General features: G+C 43.7%; 1 protein-coding gene across 1 annotated transcript; it reads left to right on the top strand.

Annotated features, from left to right (window-relative positions):
• Window positions 1-8,271: 8,271 nt before the first annotated feature.
• Window positions 8,272-25,176, top strand: onecut3a (one cut homeobox 3a; the record flags this gene model as incomplete). Its single annotated transcript, XM_079221406.1, has 2 exons — window positions 8,272-9,313; window positions 24,884-25,176. 2 exons carry the CDS (start codon window positions 8,272-8,274, stop codon window positions 25,174-25,176), a joined length of 1,335 nt encoding a protein of 444 aa, XP_079077532.1.
• Between the last annotated feature and the right edge of the window lie 1,428 nt (window positions 25,177-26,604).

The following is a 26,604-nucleotide window of genomic DNA, read 5'->3' as shown; positions in this document are numbered from 1 at the left end:
GCAGCAGTGACTAATGGAGAAAGAGAGGGAGCCCGGAGAGAAAGAGTACATGCAATATACAATTAACTCTCTTTTGAGTGAGGGAATATTAAATACAGGCTGCTTGTGCGGACTGTAATTTGTAGTGATAAAAGTATTAAAGTAAAGCACTTGGACAAAGATGGAAGGGTGGACAGCTGAAGAGATGGATTTATTTTCGGAGGCACGATACAGTTAACAAAGATAGATGTTTCAAAAGAGCGTCTTCAGCCCGAACTGGAGCCTCAGTGCGACTGCAATCACTCTGCATTCTGTCCTCCCCTCCTCTCCCTTCTTCTCTCCCTCTTTCTCTTACCTTCTCCCTCCCTCCCTCCCTTTCTCTCTCTCTCTCTCCTTTGCCTCCCTTCCTCTCTCCCTCTCTGTAGAATTGATCGACTATGTCTCCTCAATCCATCTCTCCCTCTGTCGCCTAGCAACGGGTGCTCTATCGGGTGTGGAGGGTGGGAGTTTGACTAGGGGAGGGGTGGGAGGAAGAGGGGGAGGACTGGGGCATGTATGGGTGGTGGTGTTGGTGGTGGTGGTGGGGGGGGGGGGGGGGGGGTTAAGCAAAAGCCAATTGTACTTGATTCCACATTTATTCTGACTGATACATGCTTCCCTTTTATACCCTGACGGTGAGGTTTCACTACTCGGCTGATGAAAATAAAAAAAGATTTACAAGATAGCAAAACGATACTGGCAGAGAGATTTTTCACTATTTATATCAACAACAAAAAAAGAGCATGTGCTGCAGTTGTAGCACACCGGGAAAAATAAATGTTTGATATCAGAGCCAGGATGACTAGCAGTAGGTCACCGGTTCTGTTCTGTGTGTGTGTGTGTGTGTGTGTGTGTGTGTGTGTGTGTGTGTGTGTGTGTGTGTGTGTGTGTGTGTGTGTGTGTGTGTGTGTGTGTGAAAGCGGTCCATCACTTTCCCTGAAGCTGTGTCACCGTTTCATACAGTGAGCCGTCTCTGTGAAAATACAAAAGCACACTGGTGCGAGCCTGCACTTTAAATGTATCTACGCCTCCTGTTTTCTGTCTCCACAACACAGAGGAAAAACAAGAAGAAAGAAAGAAGAAAAACAACCTTCCCGGATATTTTGGCTCATACACAAACACAAAGTTCTTTTTTAAACAATCCGCCTCTATACTGATTCCAATGATGTCACTTTAAAAAGCTGCAGAATGATAATAAATACTTTCTTTCAATACCAAATTAAAACTGTTATTTTGGTGCCAAATTAATAAAATGTGTGGAGCATAGTAAATCCCTCTGGCCATGAGATTTGTTGTTGATTGCGTGCATGTAATTTGAAACAAAAGGCTGTTTAAATTGGGCTATGCACAATCCCTGCCTTAACATCCATGTGGGAATAAGAATAAGCATCGAGCAAGAAGCATTGTTCTGTTTTTAAGACCTTATCCTTTTGATCTACACTTAATGTCTGATCCCCTTTGAGGAAGATGTGTAGGCTATTCTTTAAGCCTAATAAATCCAGCGTTAGCAGTACTTAAGAGGAGAAAAAGCTGTGAGGTTTAAAACCAGGAGGGCAGGGGGAGAAGAACAATGAACAATGCTTTAACTAGCTTGTGAGATAATGCATGCTTATTACAATCTATAATCATTCTAATCTACGATCTATGTAGCAGAATAAACGTATAGATATTAGGGCCCCGGATCATCCCTATGATATGCATCCACATTTGAAAACTGATCTCTTTAATCCAGAATCTAAAAGCAAGGGAGTGTGTGTTATGCTGTGTGTGAGATCAACAATATAAACGTAAACGTTTGGACCACGTGTACTGCGAGTTATTTTTGGTGTGTGATAGCTTTCACACACACATTCCTGCAGCATCGGTTGAACATGAGACAACTGATGGATCATAAACACAAAGCAAAACATAAAAAATGGGCCGAAAGCACTTTCAGTTAATTTGCATTTGCTCAGCCAGAGCCAATTGAGTTGTCCTATCAATTTAAAAACATGTACTATATTTATCTATCTATCTATCTATCTATCTATCTATCTATCTATCTATCTATCTATCTATCTATCTATCTATCTATCTATCTATCTATCTATTTATCTATCTTTCTATCAGTCATACATTCATACATACAATTATAGGAATTCAGAAACAAAATAAAGTTTATTATTTAAATATGAAATACAATTCTGCCTATCGTTTACAATATAGGGAATGACAAACACACACACACACACACACACACAGAGTATAGTATCCTATGACACATAAAATGTACCACACACACACACACACACACACACACACACACACACACACACACACACACACACACACACACACACACACACGCGCAATAAATAATATAAATAAAAGTCATCTGCAACTTTTTCTGTTGGCATTGATAAAATGTTGATAAGGCACAGAGGTATATGTAATGTTTTATTCCTCTTCTCACTTTAATCTTTGGGATTTATTCCCTTATATTTAAAAGATATATTTTAAATGCATATAAAAAAGCATTTGCTATATTTTGGCTGTTTTAAGTGCTTTATTATAAATCAAATTGAATATTAATAGTTAATATCTTAAATTTGGTATTTTATTTTTATTCTGCAAAGACTATTAAAACAATATAAAAGCCTGATTATCAGGTCTTATCCTGTTTGTTGCTGCAACACAACACACATCACCGTCTCGTGGCTCTCTGAGGCCTCGCCTGCAGAAGTTGAGGTGTCCGAGATAAACTGAAAAAACGAGTTAATCCGTCTAACATTTAGTAATCCAGCCCAATCGGATCGATATGCTATTGAATGTGTTCGTGATTAGTAGCTCTATTGATTGCAGTGACATCATGTGAACACACCGGAGTGATGCTTATTTCTCAAACAACTTGTCAGAATGAAAATATATCTAAGACTGTTCCAATGACCTTTATGACAGATGATTTTTTTTTCAAAATTGTTATTATCTCAAATTGCGTTTTCTTTTCGATACATTACACGACACTCACAGACGGGAACCTTTATTTCAACACATTTGTCTTTGGACAAATTGAACCGAGCAAAATAGATTTAGATCCACGAAGAAATTAAAAAATGTATTAAAATAAAAGCTGTAACACTTTACGATCTCCATTTTTTCACTTCAATATTTTTATTTTGAACACACGCAGGTTTTTTTTCGTGGATGTTTCCCCTACTAAACTATCCTTTAAATATATTTACACTTCATTTATATTACTATTTATTTGAAAATAGAAACATATCAACAAGACATCTCACCGTGTCGATTATCGATAACAGTTTTCTGGAGGCCATGCCAGGATTATTTGGCACCTGTTGTCCAAAATATTTGCAGAGTCTCCACGCATGCACAGGAACAGGCCGCCGCTGTATTAAAACATTTCTACATACATTGACTTTCATTTTGAGTGAAACCGAGAGCAGAGAGGAGATGTACGCCCAATTCTATCTGCCAATCGATCAGACTGCGGATGGATCGATATGGCACCAGGGCTATTGATCAGCAGCAGTCCTCTATTGCCCGGCGCTTTCAAATGCAAATGGCCTATATAATAATCTGTGGCAACACACTAATTCCTTAACAAACTGCAGGAAAACGCTTTACAAACACAAGTGATTCGTTTTTAGTTGTTTTTTCTTCCTTTCAACATTTAAGCTTTTTAAAATACAGTGTGAAACAAGCAGTTTTATCAATAGGCTTCCGTTTAAAGATTTAACAGGACAAACGGGTAGTATTCAAAACGCAGGGTGACATTGATTTAGCCTGCAGTTTATATTTTAAAAGTTTGTAGGAAACATCTCAAGGCAAAGCCAGAAGTTGAAAGAATGAACTCGGCCATATTTCGCCCGTCAGAAACAGAAAAAAGGGAGAAAAAAACATCACAACAAACACGCTGCTGAGTTTTAGTGTTCAGTGGTCAATAGTTGCAATTTATGAGAATTATGAGTGTATACTTTCACACTTAATCCGGCATCTAAGGATATTCATGTGAATATAACTCTTTCTCTCTCTCTTTCTCTCTCTCTCCACACACACACACACACACACACACACGCACACACACACACACACACACACACACACACACACACACACACACACACACACACACACACGCACAGCACAGTTACTTAAAGTAGAGCCATAGGCAAACAAGGCAGATGTTGAGTTTCTCCCCTCCAACAAGGCCACATTGTGTGCACGTGTGTATGCGTGCGTGTGCGTGCGTGCATTGGGATGCGTGCAGCAGCGCCCCGTCCCGCTGACTTGCACAGAGGCCCTGATCAATGCGACATTACTAAACACTGCTGCTTAACTTTTGCCAATAGCCAGATTCAAGTAAATATACTTTAGAATACATTAAGCGTGATGCATCAGCCACGGAGTCATTCAAGAAGTCATGAAAAGATTAGTCTGTCTCCATCGAGCGATTCCTGGGAAAATACACAAGCTGGCACGGGAGAAGTTGACCCACCAGAAACACGTCTCTATAACACAGTGTGCTTAATATAAATTACATTTAAACTGCAGTATAGGGGGGTAAACAAAATAAAATGAGCAAATTGCTGAATAAAAAGATGTTCTTGTGAAATTGTTTTAAATTATGATGTTTTGGAATTTACCCAGAATTTTCTATAATATTGATGCTATACTATACTACTACTACATCTACAATACAGGCCGCATATGTAAATATAGATTGGATGTAATGTGTCTTTTGCACTGAGAGTCTGCAGCACTCAGCCAAATGAAAAGCTCAGCTTAAACTTTCCAGCTGAGTGCTATGTGGTCATTTCCTGTAATGAAACTGCCTGTTGACACAGGTCAAACACATAGCAGGATGCACCTATAACTTAAACCATTTCAGCAGAATGCATTTTGGGCGCCATCGATCCTTCAGAAATGCATCGAGCGAAGCTCCGGGTTCAGCATTGATTAGTTGATCAGCAAACGACAGCAGTGCTTAAAGATAAAAACAAAATGCTCTGGGCCTCATAAAAGACATGACGGGGAGTCGAAACACACACTGAGTTAGAGGGAAGTCCTTTGGAAATTAGTCTAACTTTTCGGGGTAGGATTTTATCTTAACAAACAAATAAATTAAATCACACAAAAAACTGCTGAACAATCACTGCAGTGTGTGTGTGTGTGTGTGTGTGTGTGTGTGTGTGTGTGTGTGTGTGTGTGTGTGTGTGTGTGTGTGTGTGTGTGTGTGTCCTCGCCCGCTGCTATTAATATGAAATAAATCACCGGCTCTCTGCGGCATCGCCCCAGTCACACCGCAGATATCGACACAGTTAATATTTCATATTGTATTCGCCATAGGATATGCTTATTTGCGTATCAGAAAACAGTACATTAAAAATACAAATTAAAACTGAGCTTTAGGCAGACACATGGATTTTCTTCTCTCTTTTTTTTGAGGAGGGGAAAATGTCTGGGTTTTCTTTTTTTCTTTTTTCTTTTTTTTACATTTATTTAGTTTTAGCTGACTGAATGAACGATTTGACCAAGCTGCATTAAATAGAAGAAAAACAACATTGATTGAAAATGGTCAAAGTATAGCTGATCAGTTCCCGACGCCCTGCTGACTGCTGCTTTAGCGGGTTTTATCTGCGTGCTGTTAACTTGACCTCTCGTGGTGCAGCGGAGCCCAGAGAGAACACACACTCTCACACACACACACACACACACACACACACACACACACACACACACACACACACACACACACACACACACACACACACACACACAACAAACAATACTAGGTAGGAAGTTTTACAAGTTCTTGGTGAAAGTATAAAACTTTCCAGCGCGCTGTTTTGGGTTGTAAACCCTGGTGAATTAGGAGCGAGGAGCCAGCAATGAAAGTTAACATCCATCACCACCGCGACCAATAAGCTGCTCTGGCCGGCTGGCTGAGCACAGATGACGGATTCGCTGCTGTGCGGGCTTCGGTAATTCATTTTCGATAGCAGTGGTTGCTGGGATCAATACAGGGACATTAACCCAAGCGGACACTGCTGTTCTCCTGATGGCACAAGCCAAAAGCCACCATCCCCCGTTGGCAATCAGCAAAGACACAGTTCTTTAGGGTCATTATTTGGGGGGTAGAGAGAGAGAGGAGCCGTGTGCCAAGGCCGCTGATATCACAATTCATCAGTGCAGTTATGGATGGCGTTGACCTAACTGTTGGTAAACACTGGTCAGGGAAATTATTTTATGCAATTTGCACATGATTAGTGATGCCACTTCCTGGATTCTTGGGCTTATTTTTTGTCCCTCCATGCAGCTCCCGGTCGAAATCCTAATGGCCTCATTTTACATGACATCGGTGCAAATGCCAGGTGTTTGCATATATAGTTCACAGAGCAACTTAAGGCAAGGCCTACTGAGGGCTGCTGTGGTCACACACACACACACACACACACACACACACACACACACACACACACACACACACGCGCGCGCGCGCGTGTTCAAACATATCTAAAGCATGTCACAGGTGTTGATGTTGTGATTTCTTACAGTGTTCCAGTCTCTCAGTACATCTCACCCTATAAAGACAGCTGCACGTGCTGGACCATTACATGTAATAACAACCCTGACACGTTATGTTTGTGAAGCTATATGCGCCAGATGGGTGCAATGTTTTTGGTCATATGAGGACGAAATAGAATGAAACACCATAAAGCAAATTAGATGCAATATCAAACTATTAGTCGACTAAATTGAAAGCTGTGGATATTGCATTGATCCTTATCACTTTTAACTCGTTTAATATTGGCTATATTACGCTGGACTGTTTATGTGCTCGTGACATTGCATCCACCCCATAACAGGAAGCAATATCTGGATAAATTAAGCTATATTTACTATAAGATTTCCCCCAAAACGCGGGCCTTTACAGGATCCCATCCCTCGATCTCAAGCTGCTGTATGGCATCCATATTGCGGGCTCCTGCAATAGGCACCAGCTTATATCGATGCATCTCCTGATCCATCTCCTGATCCATACATACGTTGACATTGATGGATTGCTGACCTGGATTGACGTCAGCGAGCAGCAAGTTTTGATATCGAAGTTTTGTGAGACGCGAAACATTACGGGAGAGTTTATGAGAGTTTTATTTCATTTATTTTGTATTTTCGTGGCCTGAATCCGAAGAGCAAAGATGCGAAAGGGGTCAAAGCCTCGAGGCGATGCTCTCGACAGATTTATTCAGTAACATTTGCTGAAGAAACCAGAATAAGAAGTTGTGAGTGAAAGTTGCCGGCGAGACATTGGTCAGAAAGATTTGAGCGTTTATATTCCAGATTAAAGAGAAGCAAGGTGGTTATTATTTAAACGTGTCAAAGGTCATCCACACAGTCTGAAGCTGTGCATTTAAATCTCCTAAAGGATTCGTTATTTACATCATTGCGAATACAAACATCTCGGCAAGCATCGAGAAAAGAAGCATCTTCAATGTAATGAATAAAGATGTAAGGCGAAGGGCTGAAATCTGCGACCTCCTCCAGATAACTTGTGCTTTTCTCATCACACTCGTGGCCCGACGTGACACATGTCAATTAATATTTAACCTTCAAGAGAGGCATCACGTGCTGCTGGCGCCGAGTCAAACGCCTTTATCAGAGAAAACAAGGCGCGAGTCCATCTTATCCATCTGAGTGTAAATGTTGCACACACTGCAACTCTTGTGTTTTTATCTCCAAGTGTCTAATGCAATCTTTTCTTTCTTTCTTTTCTGGGATGTTGAGGTCCAGCGGGCAACACGAACAACCCCCATGACATAGGGGCCAGTGACGTCAGGTTGGCCCCAGACAAGAGTGCGCGGACACACCACGGGGGCGCGCACATGCGCACAGGCTCTGGCTCATCTTAACATGAGCGCGGCCACGTCAATATACACACAGAGAGCGGAGCGGCGCTTTGGGTACAGTGGAAAGGCGCTCTACAGCGAGAGAAACGCAGACAGGCGCAGACACCTTCACGCACCGAGGCAGCGGTTTGCGGCGCAGTTCGTGTGGCGGTCGAGGACCCGATCTTTTAAAACCATGCTGGATTGACTGCAGAGAGGCAACTACAATCAATGGCTCGGCTTTAAAATCGTTCAACATTTATTGGAAAGGAGTGCGAGATAGAGCGACGGCGAGAGAGGGGGAGAAGCGAGGGGAGAGAGCGAGAGAGTGGCGAGAGGGGTGGAAATAAAGATCATTTTTTCAACGATGGAGCTTACAATGGAAAACATTGGAAATCTGCACCACGGCGTGCCTCACTCCCATCAGACGAACGACTTAATGAACAACCCACACGCGCGACAGTCGTCGCATCGGAACTTGGTGTCGCACGGACGGTCGGCCATGGTGTCCAGCATGGCCTCGATACTGGAGGGAGCGGGGGACTACCGCACGGACCACGCGTTGTCCGGCCCCCTGCACCCGGCCATGACCATGTCGTGCGACTCCGGGATGAGCCTGAGCAGCACCTACACCACGCTGACGCCGCTGCAGCACCTGCCCCCAATATCCACCGTCTCGGAGAAATTTCACCATCCACACCCGCACGCTCACGCTCACCATCACCCGGCGCACCAGCGACTCGCGGCCGGGAACGTCAGCGGCAGCTTCACCCTGATGAGGGACGACCGGAGCCTCGCCTCCATGAGCAACCTCTACGGACACTACCCCAAAGACATGTCCGGCATGGGGCAGTCCCTGTCCCCGCTGTCCAACGGTCTCGGGTCTTTGCACAACTCCCAGCAGACTCTCAGCGCCTACGGTCCCGGAGCTCACCTCTCCAACGACAAGATGATCTCCTCGGGGGGGTTCGAGTCCCACGCAGCCATGCTGTCCCGGGGCGAGGAGCACCTGGCTCGGGGTCTCGGGGGCCACGGGGCCGGGCTCATGACATCCTTGAACGGCATACACCATCACAGCCATCCGCACTCTCAGGCAAACGGGTCCATGCTGTCAGATCGGGACCGGCAGACGGTGGTGGGAGGCGGGCAGGGAGGTGGGTCAGGGCAGGTGGAGGAGATAAACACCAAGGAGGTGGCACAGCGAATAACGGCGGAGCTCAAGCGCTACAGCATCCCCCAGGCCATCTTTGCTCAGAGGATCTTGTGCCGGTCCCAGGGAACTCTGTCTGACCTGCTGCGGAATCCTAAACCGTGGAGTAAACTCAAGTCTGGCCGGGAGACGTTCAGGCGGATGTGGAAGTGGCTCCAGGAGCCCGAGTTCCAGCGGATGTCGGCGCTCAGGCTTGCAGGTGAGTGAGGAGACAGCTCCCAACCTGAGTGATGTGGAGGGATCAATTAGAAGTCAATGTGGCGAGACTGTCAATAGCTGCTCAAACAGACATTACTAGAAGTTATTAGTCGATTGTATCGAGTAAAACTTCATCATGACAGTTGGGGTGTTAAATGTTGGGGGGAATCTATATTTTGATTGATGCTACAATCCATGATAGTATAAACAGACGCTGTGCAACATTGGGACTGATATAAACAAAAGGGAGGAAGCATCTCTCAAAAGGAGACGAGGTGCAAACGCATGTCTGCACAGATGTGTTCCTTCTTACGCACACATGCAGCGGCTTTACGCACGAACAGCATGGATACTTCCCTCTCACTGTCTCACTCGCTTTCTATGTCGTGGGCTCTCTCTCTCTCTCTCTCTCTCTCTCCCCCTCACACAGACAGACAGACAGACACAAACACACACACACACACACACACACACACACACACACACACACACACACACACACACACACACACACACACAGAAGGAAGCTAAACAAAGGAAATCAAAGCAGGATGTGATCAAAATTGATTACATCTCACAGCTGTTACTTAGGTAAAGCTAACACACACGCAGAGATCACTGCAACGCAAATACTCCGTTTTACTTTGCACTCATTAGTATCAAACAAACTTGATGTAGTAATCTGGCACTCCCCCTGTCAAATAAGAGCGTCGTCGCAAACAAGGATCGTCTGAGGCCTGGCCAAAGAGTCGGGGGAGCATGACCTCCTATGGATCAATATTTCAGGTCCAGGCGTCCCCTTTCAGAGCAGCACACTGATAAATGATCGATTTGGATGTGAAAGACAGAGACACAAACAGATGCGTCTTTCTGTGTTGTCTCCCCTGCACTCTGGGGGTCTCCAAAGTTGGTTCAGGGCCTGTTTAGTCTGACATATTGGAATTATTGTGCTTTGTGACATTTTATGTTTGGGCTCATATGACTACAAAAAGGTCTGGACTTATCAGTATAGAGACAAATTGTTTCTGCACTGTGTCTTTCTAAATGGTTCATCTTTCCATCCATCGTTTGGAGTTTTATTGCGCACAGATGATCACACTAGAAGCTATGATTGGAACAACCCTTTAACACTTAGCACCTGATTAACAGGACGTAAATGAAAACGAGAGACGTCGCAGTGGAGCTAAAACAGATGTGAGCGAGAGGTCCCCTCTCATTGATGTTTGTGTAAAGGCCCCGTTTAGACGTGCTGCGCTTCCAAACGTCAATCAGCGCTTCTCCGTCGTATTTCAGCGAACCAGTTCAATTAAGCAGATATAGTGGCATATTTTAGTTCCAGTCAATGCCCTATTGAAAAGCACTTAATGGCATGTAAATTGTTCCTTTGCGCATTTAGTGGGGTTCTGGTAAATAAAGATTTAAACACTCCACAATTGTCTCTTTAAGTGCCACTGCTGTTAAAGCTAATTGGGCTGTGGGGTTTTATATCTTCCACACCCGGCGTGAGGATACCCCCCCCCCCCCCCCCCCCCCTCCCTCCCTCTCCCAATTCAATTGACATGTTGGAGTGGCACAGTCTTGCGAGAGCACACCCTCTGCATATTGTAATGTGGTCAGGCCCAGGGCAGCCTAGATGTAAGGCGCGTGTGTACGTGCGTGCATATTTGGTTGTATAATGTAAATTAGGTCTACACTCTTAAATTGATCCAGTGGCGTTATTATTTATTCTATTGTAAAATGCATTTCATTATGTATATTCCATGCACTCATGTTTTATTTTCCGCTTTGTGCAGCAGACTTTTGTGCGCTTTTTTTGTGCATTAACCTGCAGTCACAAAGGCCTCCGAGAAAAAGCCAGTTGGGCAAAAATGACAAATGACTTGTATGCAAATGCTCCGAGCAACATTTTACTTATTGCATTTAAAATCACCATTATCCTCGGTGCAGCATGTGGGCTGGGAGTGGGAGTTAGGGGGGGGGGGGGGGGGGGGGGGGTTGTGATGCTGAAAGTGAGGCTGGGCCCTACTCGCTCGGCCACATCAATCAATAAATTCAAATTACTATTCCAAATTCATCACAGTCACACAAATCAATGCAGCTGCCCTGCTTAGCTAATGTGAAAATGCCAGTGTCTGCGCACACACATGACAATCCACCCCTGAAACGAAAAGCAGAGCAGAGATGGGCCTGGCTGGGGGTGGGGGTGTGGTGGTGGAAATGTGTGCCCTTCACGCTCAACATCTCCTAATGCAACGAGGGCAAAGACCCACAGGCGGCCCACCTATTGTGTTCTTCCCATGCATGCAGACTCATTGCACCCATGACCAGCTTTAACCTTTGGATGTTTCGTATTCTCTTGTCTTAAAGCGCATGCATCAGTCGACTACTGTACAAATAAATAGGCAACTTCATTGTAAAGCTGCACAAATAAGAAAGACGCGGGCGAAAGTGAGGTTGGGGAGGCATTTAAAGATCGCATTAACGATGAAAACAATTCGTCTTTGCATCTGTGTTGAATTCCACACTCCATCTCAATGTATTTGGTCGGGTCAATACAGCCCTGATCGATAAGGATAGCCAGTGCATCTATCAATTATCCCGCCTCAGCACTCTCTCCCATTGGTCTCTCCCCCGGAGCAGAGGGGGGGGGGGGGGGGGGGGGGGGGGGAAGAGGACAGCTGTTGAAAAAGAAAAAACGCTATTGCACACCTTTTTCTTTGCTGTAATCATGTTCCGTGTGTGTGTAATGCACTCACTCATTTATCCTGTGGGGTTTGGGTTATATGGTCATTCAGTATCATATTCTATACCATATTATGAAATATTCATGCCTAAAACAATTGCTGCACACCACGGAAAGTATGCAAATATATCACCAAATGCGCGGTATTCCCACGAAATGGTGCGTTCAATTTCTCATTTTGGTGCATACCAGGGTCCCCTCTCCCTAAAAAAAAAGGGAAAAAAAGCGCATTTGGTTTATTACCATTTGAATGACCGGAGCACGTGCCAGGGTGTGCAGGTCAAGACCCAAGGGCCACGGAGGAAAAACATTGTTGAGGGTGGGAGGCCTCGATTCATGTTTCAATGGACTACACGCAGTTTACACGGGCCTAATCTCCCCCACATAATGCACCCTTTCCCTTCCATGCGTGCATCTCTGCAATGCCGACGCTCATTCCCCCTTGGTAAATATAGTTTTATGGAATTGGCACCTTCCTTACATGCTATGTCTTTAACTTTAAGCTGGGGTTGATGGTTTAGGGGGCTTTAATTATTGCTTTTCTGCAAATTACACAGTCACGGTATGCATGCTACATTAAGGAGGCTACAAAGTGTTTTTTTTTATTTCCCTCTCCAAATCATTTATGAGGGAGTTTATTCCTGCAGGTCAGTCTTCTTAAGGTTCAGCGGTTTCAAGGCGCTGTCCGGAGTGCTGAAATGTGCTGCCCCATCCATCCCCATTGAACTGCGGGGATCTCCTCCATGTGTTGAGGACGGTTCAAGGTGGTGAACTGGAGTTGTACCAATACATGGTTAATAGCATTCTTCTCGGCCCTAAACACCATTATTTCATCCAACAGCTTCCACCCATCGATCAATATTACAATCCACAATCGCGTCAATCACAGCACCCTACTTCCCAGTCCAGCACGAAGCCATTCCATTTAAATCACATCTCTAGATTCTTCTTTCTTGTTGTTGTTGCAGAAAACCAACTGGAGGGTCGTCCTTATTTTGGGGATACTCACCAAAAATATCCACGAGCAACACAAACAAATACTCTTCGTGTTGGTCATTGAAACCGGGTTAATGGGTTTAATTAGATATGACATTAAGATGTGATTGATGCGGGCTAATCTAAAACATTTTTTTTCTTTTTCTTGAAGAGATGGCTTGATGTTAGCCCGCGAAATGATCGATTGGTACTTTAATAATTGATGTGTGAGGGGAAGATAGGGGGGTGGGGGGTGGGGGGGAGAATAAACAGTGCAGCTGCGGTTTCAGAGCCTCGTTGTTCGGTAAGCACAGCAACGTGTGCTGCAAGTACCGAGACACGCATGTACAAGCATCGCCTTTGAAATCCTGCGGTGGGAGAGCAACAGTCATTTTCTTGAGATTATACCTCGAGGCTGTTTTGTTTAAATCCCGCGTTCAGCGGGGCTCAAACCAGATGAAATGACATCTCGCGCCAAGGCATCTTTATCTGATGAGGGCGCTGGCTGTGTGGTGGAGAGAGGAAGAAGGAGGGAGGTCAACTTTAAATTTACATTAATGTCATAGGCTGATATGAATATTCAGAATTGAATCCATTGTGGGAAGTGATCGCATGTGTATATATATATATATATATATATATATATATATATATATATATATATATATATATATATATATATATATATATATATATATATATATATGGGGGGTAAACACCCACACATGCACTCTGGCTGTGTTTAGAAGACCACATCTAAAGGCTGCAGCTCCATATTCGTGTCCAGCGCATAACACGAGGACAATATCATAGCACGAGCTCCATACAGCATACGTGTCGCGTCGCCTCCCTCGGTTTCTTCTCTCCTGTGTGTGTATGTGATCGGGATGTTGAGTGCGTCTGCGCCACATTGTTAAGGCCGATCTGGCGAGCCCTGAATCTGTATCGATTTCCATTCCCCCGGCCTCTGCTTTCCATCTCTGGAGCTGCGCCATGCAGCCATGCAACCCCCTCCATCTCCACCATGCAACACCATTCCTCCCATTAACGGCTCACCCGTCATAGCACACAGCAAGCACAACGACTAACAAACGGTATGCTCTCGCGCCAGCTCGCCGCAACAACAAAAAACACACTGATTTTAAAATCTTGAGAGGTGTATAGCTCCGCTCCATTTCTGCTACAGAGAGACGGATTAGCAGCACCAGACGACTTAAAGTTCACAGCCGCCTGAACTCTTTCCGCTCATTATACATCCCCACCCACACGGTTCTGACCGAGTCGACCTTATTATTCAAAAATAATGCAATTTTAATAGAAATCAGATTGGCGTCAGATGCAGGAGTCTGAACCGTCTCTCATATCTTCATTCATTTCTCTTTTTTGCCACACACACAAACACACATTGTTCCAATTCACACGGCGGGCGTGCCTGCAATTATAAATGCAGCAGAAGTCTGGACTCTGTACAGTCTCGAATACCGTCTCTTCTATTTTAGATGATCAATTCCTACGCTACTCCGTCGCCCCCTCGCCAAACCGGATCGATAGGAGAGAATGACCTTTAAATCAAATTGCTGGCAGAGTCGACTGAATGCACGCGGCTAGCATCAAAGGGTTAATGGCACCGCGTGCAACCCTCCTTCCGAAGCAACACACACACACACACACACACACACACACACAACTTTAGATAATCATAATTCAATCTCCTTATTCCTCCACGCGCTGGAGTCGAACACGGGTCTGCGCGTGAAGATGCCTGCATGGTGAAGAAACTAAATCACACTGTGTCTTGTTGACCCGCCACAATCTGCGACGGTTTGCACAAGAGCCGGAGAAAAGCGGCGGTTCCAAAGAGCAGACTGTTGAGCAATTAAAATGTTGACCAGAGGACGTTGTGTCGATGGAGCTGTTATGTAACGCGGGGATCCCAAAAACACTGTGTACGTGCGCATGCGCTCATACACACACACACTGTCTTTCATGCAACGAATAATGTGCCACGTTTTAGTCACGCCATTTGACCTATTTTACCCCAACACCCTCCTTCCCATCCTTAGATTGTATTCTGAGTAAACATGTAGGGTTGTGTTGTTGTTGCTGTAACGCGTCAGATGGCTGCTCCTGACTGAGGAGTTCGATACTTTGGGGAATAAGTAATGGATTACTTTTTTTTTGGTGGTAAATGTGGTTGTAAATCTGCGCCGTGACGCCGCGGTGGTGTCCGAACACTGGCTGCTTATCTGACTCCCTGACAGGCCATCGGTTATTAAAGGCCCCATAATGGCTGCTTTAACGCGCAGCTTAGGAACACAAGGAAAGGACACAAGTCACATAGCTAGTAAACACTGTTAGGGTTCTTAAAACAGAAGGGAGTCATTTACTCACTTAGGTGTTCAAATATAAACTCATATTGAGAGATAGAGGTGTGTATGTGTGTGTGTGTGTGTTTCCTATGATTCATATGGTTTTATTTTGAGAAAAACAACAAGTGGCACTATTTTTGGGCCGAAAAAGGAGAAGAGAAATTATGTAAAATCTTGGTAATTTGTTTCACTCGTTGATTTTTTAAATTTATTTTAAAAGCCAATACGTGATTAAATGAAATGTTGCAATCGACACGTTTTGCAGCCTGTAAAGTACACTGCCTATTAGTCTCGTTTTGGTTTTAATGATTAATCTTTGACTGAGTCATGTAAAAAAAAAAAAAAAAAAAACATTGGTTTGAGGACGTGTCTGCAGCTCTCCGGGCCTTTTTGAAACGAGAGCCCAGATGGTTTGTACGGAACCTCTGTAAGTCTTTCTGCAGGGTCGATCTCAACAAAACCACAAACACACACACACACACACACACACACACACACACACACACACACACACACACACACACACACACACACACACACACACACACAGCTTATCGTACCCACAGATGCAACCCGAAACTCCGGTTGGGCAACCCCACACAGATCAACAAAGGAACAAAACGACTGTGAAATCAATTGATGAATGAATCGATGCTGCGCATATAGCCTTTATATTTCATGTTATTAAATAGCCTGTAACGAAGAGGCTGCGGGTTATACTGAAATTAATAATTTGTTGCTTTACTGAGCCGATATGAAAACGCTGACTGTTGTTTCTTCTGTTAGTTACTCAGGTTTTCTGCAGTGTGTGTGTGTGTGTGTGTGTGTGTGTGTGTGTGTGTGTGTGTGTGTGTGTGTGTGTGTGTGTGTGTGTGTGTGTGTGTGTGTTGATTGCATTGGTCTTTTGACATACAAAATGAACATTTCTTACAAAGTAACATACTGCAGTCTTAATAATGTGAAAATATTATATTCTAAAGTATAATTATTTACATTATTATCTTTGAATGCTATTTTATTTGTGTTTTATTGATATGTACAACATCTGTTTTAATTAGTGTTCACACATAATTCATTATTAAAATTATTTGCCCTAAAAAAACATAAATAACAAAGTGAGGAATAAAAATAAATTGATATAATTTGATGAGCTAAAAGCCACAAATAAAGCATCGAGAAAATACAACTCTAATAAAAAACGAACAAAAAAAGAAAGAGACTAACGTGATACCGAATAATACAAACGTACTTAAATCTAATATACTTTCTTTGGCATTGTGAGAAAATAAAACCATATCAATGCAATTAGCTCGCCGCAATAAGGGTGTAGGAATATTTCTGTTGACTCTCTTCACATGATTGAGTGAGAAGTGTATTGAATTGAATCTGGAGAATTCCATGCTATTGAAAAGCTGTCTCGTCTCTCCGTGGAGAGTAAACAGTATCATCTGACTGCAGATCAGTTTGCAGATTCTCCTGCGACAAATAAAAAATTATCAGCGGAAGTGGCAGTTGACATTTGAAGAATATGCACACATTTCGATAAATCATGTGATGTAAATGTACTAAAATCTTCACCGCCTATCCAGTTGGTGATAAAATGTAAATTAGTTCAAGTTCACTCTTTTTTATTGTCTTCCTCACGTGTTTTCTTTATTTCACCATCAACGAGTCTCAGACAGATTTAGGCAGCTTTAAAAAAAAAAGAAGTGTGTAAACTCTCTTCAGCAAATGAGAAGGAGCTTAAAGGGAGTTTGAGTCCTGCACACGATGGTTTCACGTGACCCCCCAGACTGCGGGTCTATTCCACATCCTCTCACCCCGCACCGCATCACCCACAGAGACCCCGCAGAGGTGCGTTTCTTTAAATGTTAATGACTTGGAATTAATTGTTTATGGGGTGAAATGAAGCAGCAGTTTAATAGTTTATTTATTGGCAATTATTTTCAAGAAATATACCTTTGTGAGAATAGAAAGCCCATTTTATTTTTTATAAGCACTGGTCCAAGATGGTGGGTATTTAAGTCAATAATACCTAAATAATGTTTTAATACATTCATAACTGATATGGAAACACATCGCAGCGGAACCCAACACCTGTTGTTTGTGGGAAATGAAACCTGTCTCGTCTCCAACAAAATAAAGCATCGTGATCATTATACTGCTATATCACGCATAACTGGTCAAAGCAATTATGAATGGAATCAATGATAAACGCAGATATGGAGTATTGCTCTAACAATGGAGCCACTCACACAAATAAATGGCACATGCGGACCAAGGCTGCTATTAAACTAGCAACAAAAATAATTATAATAATGATGCGGGTTAAAATGTAGTCACACGTTTTCTCTCAATCATGCGCTTAAACGGCTGAGTGCGTTTAATTATCTAAAACCTCATAAGGAGCGTGATCACCGCAGCCAGCAACCCTTACTGATTATTGGATTTTTTTTTTAAAGCACATTTTCTTCTAGGTTTACCACTGGGTTGCTGAAAACAGAGCTGACTAAAATGATGTTTCTCAAGTGCATTTTGTGCATCTCAAACTGACAGAAAATACTGTTTTGATTTTTAATAATAATACATATACCTGTGATAGATGACAGAGCAAATGAAGGTAAACGGATGCAGGCAGCTGAGACTGAGACAGGTGCGATGTGGGCGAAGGTGTAACTGAGTTCAGGTTGAGTGCTATTGAAGTGCTGCAGAAGGAATGCCTCGCAGCGGAGTCGCTGGAGAATGCAAACAAACAAATTGTGTCTCTTTATCAGTATATTAACACCAATTCTCACTCATTACATTAAGGGGTATCGAGCTTGGAAGTGTTTCGGCCTGGCGACAGAGAGACAGAGAGAGAGCGAGAGGAGAGAGAGAGCTTGGCATTGCCCTGCAGCGCAGCATGAAGTAAATACCACAGTATACAGAGAGGGCCGTGCGGGTGCACATCCATCTTTAAGGCAACAGCGCGTGCGGAGCAGCAGAGACGCGACTTCATAACGAGACTTCAAGCCGAAACATCAAATTGCCAAATCATGCTTCTTACAATCCAGAGAGGAGCAAACTGGCCCTGACTGTTAGTGCCAACAATACGCGGGCTGCAGTGTGTGTGTGCGCGCGCGCGCGTGTGTGTGTGTGTGTGTGTGTGTGTGCGCGCGTGTGTGTGTGTGTATAAACGCGCCGATCCCTAACCAGTAAACATGTTCATTGGTAAATTAATTAAATGACCTCGTGTGCTGCGGGATTGGAGGTTTGGAAAAAGAGGAGAATAAATAAACTGTGACTCACAATGGGTGGATCACCAAAATATCTGATAGTCTGTATCATTTGAGGATTCTCTGTATATATATATATATATATATATATATATATATATATATATATATATATATATATATATATATATATATATATATATATATATATATATGCAGATGTGTAATCATGGTATATAAACCACTATGGGCGTAATATTAAGGCCGTTAGACTTTCTCATAATGAGCAGGAAGGGCAGGGGTGATCAATACACGATGAATCTACATCTGCAGGGACCGGGAGGCCCGAGACAGCTGTGAACACGCGGTAAACACGGGCAGAGCAGGTGATGATCATTTACTCATCTTCCACTCCAACCCATCTCTGATTTCGTATTTATTTATTTATTGTAGTCCGCAAAGAGAGCTGGATCATCATCATCACGCGTCCTCCCTTCCTGCCTGGCGTGTTTTCGCGTCTCTCCACCCCCTCACCCCCCTTCATAAATCTCCTCCCCAACACCCCCTCCTCCCTCCGAGGCATAATTAATTGGACGAACTGAATTTCACACACGAATTATTCACGAATCTTATCGATCGATATCGAACACCCAGGGCCTTTCTCTTAACCTCGCTTGGTTTGTCGTGAAGCAGAGAATATTAATGTCATGAGTGGAAAAGAAATAGGCCTAAGTTATCCCCCGTTTTCATCCCGAGCAGAGAGGAGTCCGATGAGGAATCACTCATTAAGGAATGCGATAGTTGAGGAGGAAAGACTCTGGAGGGGAGGCCCTTGAGGTGACATTCAGGGAGAAGACAATATTATTAGAACACAACATGTAAAACGTGCACTAAAATAAGGAAAGACAGGATGTCTTTGCATGTGTGTGGGGGAGCCTGAGTGATGCATTCAAAGTAGGTCAGCTGCAGTCCGCGGACTTATAGAGAGAAATAGAAATCACATTTCTCGCAGCGGGTTGCGCACCTCAGAAAACACTCAGCACCAAACCAGGATTTCTGCCCCTTGTCCGGTTGCTCTTTGTGCACGAGTTTGCGTCCGCCTCTCTGCTCGGTGCCTATACTGTAGCTCTAAAAGCTGCAATGATCGATTTTTCTTTTTCTTTTCTAACGCCGAGCTTGGTTCAGTAATCAGGGCCCCCTTCCTCGCCCGATCGATCGATATCGATCGCTAAATCCAGCGCCTGTAGCAAAGGCAGCGCAACCAGAGGGCCGCGGCGAGAGCGACACCTGCCGGCCGGAGCGGCGCAGAGCACGCGGTCCATGTGGTGAGAGAAGCGGGGACTGTGGAGGCACAATAAGAGAGAGACCCCCACCACCACTCAGTTATTATTGCACACACACACAAAAAAGAGCTTTTTGTGTCTTTCATCTGAACCTTTTAAAGAGAATAAAGTCCTAGAAAGTGTAATACAAATACTGAGCAGCATAGTTTTTAAAGCATTTGCCCCACAGATTGGTTGACTTCTTAAAAACAATCCATTTATAGATTTTTGGGATGAATCCCCTTTCTGTTATTAGATAGATCCATGTTGATTCTACTGCCTGAAATATAGAGTGACACAGACTATTCACAACGAGTTAAACGTTCCCTACTTAGATGAAAGTACATCAAATAAGCAAAGGAAGGCAACATATTGCTACACATGAAGCCCCTTTGATCTAGTTGCATTACAAGAAAAATACTGTATTTATTTGTGCAAAACATACCCACAAAGCAAACAGCACATATTCAAGTGTAGCCACACACAGATATGCGCATATATTGATAACAGTGATATTTAAAAATGAAATGGTGATATTATATTCATAATACACATATGATGATATAGTCTTTTGGGTGCAGTTTATTGAAAACAAATTGAAAAAGAAGAGAAAAAGCACAATAACCAAAGTCACAGACCAATTTGACTGATAACATAATTATATATTTTATATATAACACAATAATTGTGTCATGAGAATTTGATATTGTGACAGCCTTTGTGTGTGTGTGTGTGTGTGTGTGTGTGTGTGTGTGTGTGTGTGTGTGTGTGTGTGTGTGTGTGTGTGTGTGTGTTATTATATGCATACCTGTCCCATCTGCATGGATGAATCACAGGAGAAAAAGGTCACGCACTGGAGGGAAGTGGAGGTGTTCTGGTCAACGATAAAATAAATGGAAAGTCAGTGCGGACTGAAATATTGAGATAGCAATAAATCTATATTGATAATAATATGAACTGTATTGCTGCAGAGGAAATCATTCTAAAAGCAAAGTCCAATATAAGAAATGCTGTTGCATCACTTACAGAATACTAACACACATTTGTAATCAAGTCATATATAATACTACATATAATTACACAAGATAAAAGTGTTAGAGAAGCAAAACCACAAAAATAACTACAATTGTGTGTTGTATTCTCACCTTTTGTTCAGTGAGGCAGAAGTGTGGTGACTGTAGGGGCAAAGCGGTGCACGGCAGCTCTACTTGCTGCTCCTCATGGTCTTCAAACAGACTTGGCTTCATGTTTGGGCTCATCGTCCTGCTGGGAGACGAATCCTCTTCCACACAAGTCAAAGCCGGAGGGGATGGCGGGCCTTTGCTGAGTAGAAGTATAGCTTCTCCTCGGTCAGTGGGGAGCTCACGCAGTACAAGTCCCTACATGTGTGGAAGGAGCAGAGCATCCTCGCGCGTGGGCTTTTCCTAAAAAAAAAATCATGCTAGCCTGCGTAAGCAATATCAATTTTGATATAATTTGGCAAAAGATGAATGCTAAGATGTGCTTTGTAGTTGAAGAAATGGTTTGAAAGCTGCACGTTTGCAACCAGCGTGAGACTTGTTCCAATAACTGAAGCATGCGCTTGTTGCTGGGCTGGTTTTGTTTCTTGGATGCAGATATTCTGTTCTTGTCAGCTTCATATATTGGTCTCCAGTTCAATCTGTAGTGCGTATTCCTTTTTTTTTGTGTTAGAATACATCGTTATAAATGTTCAGCTAAACTGCAGGCTGCTGCTGCGGATTTTCACCCCTTTGGAAAAATCATTTGGTGATTTAACACCCATGTCTATAATGCATTCTAAACATATATATAATTAACTGCAGAACTGTATAATTATGTTTATAAGAAGTCATACATGTTCATAATGCTCAATAATAATAACAACATATAAAGCATTATATAAAGACGTATAAGATCAAGTAATACTTCATAATTGCTGGACAATCTTTTTTTTGCAAGGTTCATATAGTGTACTAAAATTCCTATAGTTTTAATACATTATGGTCTTTAAGTAATGCATCATTATCACTGTTATAATGTGTTGTAATGTGTGTATAACTCTAAGTTGTCATTGTTTGCTTTCAGTAAAGTAAAAAATAATTACATCTATTCAAGAACATGCAAATCATACATTATATCCCACATCACTTAAAGCTTTTGATCACATTATAATGCACTATAAACTTGATTATGATGCATTATAAAACGACGATAGTATATTTAAACTACACTACGATTCCTGCAAAAGAAAACAAAAATGTGTGACCAGCAATTATGAAGTATTATGACTGTATGTCATTCTAAAATGCTGAATAATGTGTGATGATTATTGTTTTAAAGTATTATGGATATTTATGAGGGCATATAACTACAATTATACAGTGCTATATGAGCAAAACATAAACATAAAACATGTGTTTATAATGCATTATATGCATGGTGTCAGTGTCAGAATGAGACCTCAGATGCTTTAATTTCTGGATTAATTGAATCTCTTCTTGCAGGGTTATGATTGTGTTGTAATAAAACACAATGAAGTATCAACGGCTGCATAAATAATTTAGTCAGTGTCTGGTTCATAAATTGTTAGATGATCAAAACAGTTCACACTAATTATGTGAGGAATATACATGCAAGAAGACTAAGTGATGTATGGAAAAACAAAGTTAAGCTTTTCTCAAAAGTTGGATGTCTATCAGCCACAATGCTTGAATGGGAATATGAACCCAGTGAACTGATGAATATATTTTCTAATAAATCCATCACATCAATCAGCCTGTACACGTTTCCTCCTGGAAATGCTGGACGTTATTTTGGGTTAGTGCCACTCAAAGACGCATTTTTATATTAAAAGTGTTATGTCATCATATTTAGAGCATCTTTGTATGAAAAGATAAATAATTAAACTTTACGCGGTGCCTCGCTACTATAATGCTCCGTCCTGTGCGTCCTTGATCATCTGACCTACTGAGACTGAACTCAGTAGGTCAATTAAACGACATCCTCCTCCTCCTCATCATCATCATCATCATCACCGTCGTCATGACTACCCTTAATCCCACAATAAATCAGCGATGTACGATGATGTACATACTGTACATACAAGCATGGATTAAACATTTGATGTGGCATACTGGCATGTGTGTGATAAATATAGCTGCGGCGTTGATGTGAAATATGAATATGATGGATGGGCCTGTGTGCAGGTTAGACATCTGTAGTAAACAGATTGGACTGCAATGGCTGATCAATGGGCTCTGTTCCACTGTAATTAGACACACAGCGCCACTGCTTGGCTCCAGCCACTTCAGCATAATCACAACCTCCCCTCCACACACACACACACACACACACACACACACACGCTGCAAAAAGAGGGAGGGTGGAAAAAAAGAATACAAAATTCTGTCCTTAAATGCATCAGGACACACACACACACACACACACACACACACACACACACTCGCGCACACACGCAGCGTGAGAGTGAGACATTATTGAAGGCGAGTATGGAAGTATCAGACAATACCAACAGGCAGCGGGTGGAGACCCCACAGGGATGGTTACTTTCTCTCCCTTTCTCTCTCCAATTTGCTCTCGTTTTATTGAGACAGTAGGGAAGCTGAGAGGAACACACAGTCCATTCTGGCAGGATTCGATCCTCGGCCAGCAGGGGAACATGTGTCTGCAGAGGTGGTGCCTTAACCTTCCACACACACTTTCCACACACAACTTCCACACACACACACAACTCCTCCTACATCATATCTGGATGCCGTTTTTTTTTATACCGTGCACCTGTCTGCTGCTTTCCACCGGTCTCCTACGAATACTTTGGGTTACAACACACTTACCCACAATACAGCACTCTATTAACTATTAATTTCTGTGTTCGCTACAACCTCCCCCCCACCCCCACCCCCAAACGTAGAAGAGTACACTCGGCGTGTTTTCTTTTGAAAATTGCTCCGTGTATGGGAAGGGGCTCATAGCAGCACCTCTCGAGTGTTTGTGTTTGGGGAAGGTAGGGGGGTGGGTTATAAATACCCTCTCAGAGCTCAATAGAGTGGGCTCCAGTGGGCTCCGTTTGAAGTAGCAGACTGTAGACCTGCTGGGGGGAGATTCTGACCTCAGTCCCTACAGAGAACCCCCCAATTCCTACAGCAAAGTCGGTCAATATCTCTCTTTCTCCTTCACTCGCCGCCCCTCCCTCCTCTTCTCAGCTCCTCTCTTTCGCCTCTTGCACACACACACACACACACACACACACACACACACACACACACACACACACACACACACACACACACACACACACACAGAAAAGCACATTTTGTCTTACTCCTCCACCTTTTCTGTTCTTTTCTCTCCAAACCTTTTCTTTCCCTCAGTCTGCCCCTCCTCTATCTCTCATTTCCACACACTCACACTTACACTTACACTTACACTCACACACACACACACACACACACTCACACAAAATGCTTACTTTTGTGCAACAGTCGCTCAGTCCCCCATTGCGACTCAAACTGCATTAATATTGAATCAAACAGCAGTGTCTCCAGCTAGCAGGCAACAGCCAGTCTCCCCCCACCCTCCTCCTCCTCACCCCATCTTTCTCTCACCGCAGGCTGGCTCCCTGTCTGCACTCTGCAGGATGGAAGGAATATTCCCACTGGGCAGGAGGCATGGATTAGCTTTAAATCAACTTTAATATGGCAATAGAGATGGAGCTGTAGAATCTCTGCTGGTGTATAAAGGAGTTTTTATGTGTTTAAGTATTGGCTAATGATACATTTAGTTACTTTACTTCCCTCCACCTTCTGTCTTTGCCATCTAATCAGGAAAATAATCACTTTTGTATATTTACCTTGCTTTGTGTTCTCTTTCCCCTCTTTGCCTCCCACTCTCATCCCCATCCCTCCCACCGCTGCCATCCACACCAAGCCTGCAAGCGCAAAGAACAGGAGCAACACAAGGACCGCAACACGGCGCCCAAGAAACAGCGTCTGGTCTTCACCGACCTGCAGCGCCGCACTCTCATCGCCATCTTCAAGGAGAACAAGCGTCCATCCAAGGAAATGCAGATCACCATCTCCCAGCAGCTCGGCCTGGAGCTCAGCACCGTCAGCAACTTCTTTATGAACGCGCGCCGCCGCTGCGTGGACCGCTGGCACGACGACCACAGCGGCAGCCCCGGGCAGCCGGGCACATCCGCCACCACTTTCTCCAAGGCCTGAGAGGAGGAGAGGAGCCTTCAGAGGGCCGGGGGAACCAGGTTGGGAAGACCAGGCGACATGGAAAATTGGCTGTTAAACCTTGTCTAGAACAACCCCACCTGGCCTGGACTGTCTGACTGCGTCCTCTGCCCCCCAAAAAAATCCTTTGTGCCATGCAATCATCTTTTTTGTCGGTCGGAATTTCGAGCTTTCACCTGAAACAAGCATATTCGAGAAAAAAAGGTGAATTGTGAAGTCAGGTCCACTCTGCATTACTCACAAAAGGACAATCATTGATTCTGTCTTTTTTTTTGAAAGAAAATCATTTTTATGGCATCTGACAAAAGTATAGAGACACCAAAGATTTGATGTTTTTTCGTTGGGCGGCGTCAAGACACATTTGCCGGCCTCCTTCACCAAACCAAAGTAGCCACAGGTTCTGCTTCTCCTTCCGACTCACCTCCTTTGTGTCTGCTGCCTCTCTAGTCCCTCTCTCATCCCCTCCAATGCCGGCACACGGAAGCAACAAGGGCGAAAGAACGGCAATAAATCTGACAACAGAACAGCACATAGCCTTATTATCCATGCCCCATCCTGCACACACAAGGCCATCATAAAGAAAACAACGCCGCCGATGAAAAAAACAACACGGCTTTTCAATTCTCCGCCTCTACCCTCCCCTCCTCCTCCCTCCCCTTCCTCCCGTAGTCTCCTTCATTCCTCGGCCAAAGGTATTCCCTGATGGCCAGCCATTTCAGAGAGCAGCTCAGCCCGATCATACGGCAAACTAATGAATTGAAAAATGAATCGATGCAGACGGAGAGAACGGGGCCTCGACCCCTCCTGAAGGTGAAACTCAAGACGCTCGGCAGGAGATACTCAGGTCTTCCAGGCCCAGGTCTATATTTTTTTGCACAGATGTTGGCGGCCTGTAGGGAGACATGTCAGTGTTACTCGCTGCCTGAGCCTAGAGTCTGTGTTTCTCTGACCAACAGGAGAGGCGGGCGAGATGTCTGGGCATGCTCTTTGTTCTGCTGGGAGCTTTTCCTCTGATCAATAACTGAGAACCAAGCGACAACAACACGTTCGGGCATCCAGCCAACTACATTACAGCTGCATATGAAAAGCAGAATGTAAGAGGAGCACATGGAACCCACTGGAGATGGGGACACAAAGGCCTCATAACAGCAGCAGCAGCAGCACAGCTCTCCCTCCAAAGTCCTGCCTGCGCTGGCAGAGCACCAGTGCCCCCTGCTGTCGATAGCAGAGACCTGGATCCAGCAGAGCAATGGGGGCTCAGAGCGGAGGAGAGGGAGGAAAGAGCCACTAGATGCTGAGGAGAAGTCACGGCACAACACATTCAGGCCCTCGCAGCTCTTTGAAGGCAGATCAATAGCTAACCATTATCCTATTGTTGTTCCTCATCCAACCAGCACTGGTGAAGCCGGA

The sequence above is a fragment of the Taurulus bubalis genome, assembly GCF_910589615.1.
Source record: "Taurulus bubalis genome assembly, chromosome: 7".
In the NCBI taxonomy this organism is placed as follows: domain Eukaryota; kingdom Metazoa; phylum Chordata; class Actinopteri; order Perciformes; family Cottidae; genus Taurulus; species Taurulus bubalis.
The sequence above is the reverse complement of the archived record's forward strand: the minus strand, read 5'-3'. Positions and strand labels throughout refer to the sequence as shown.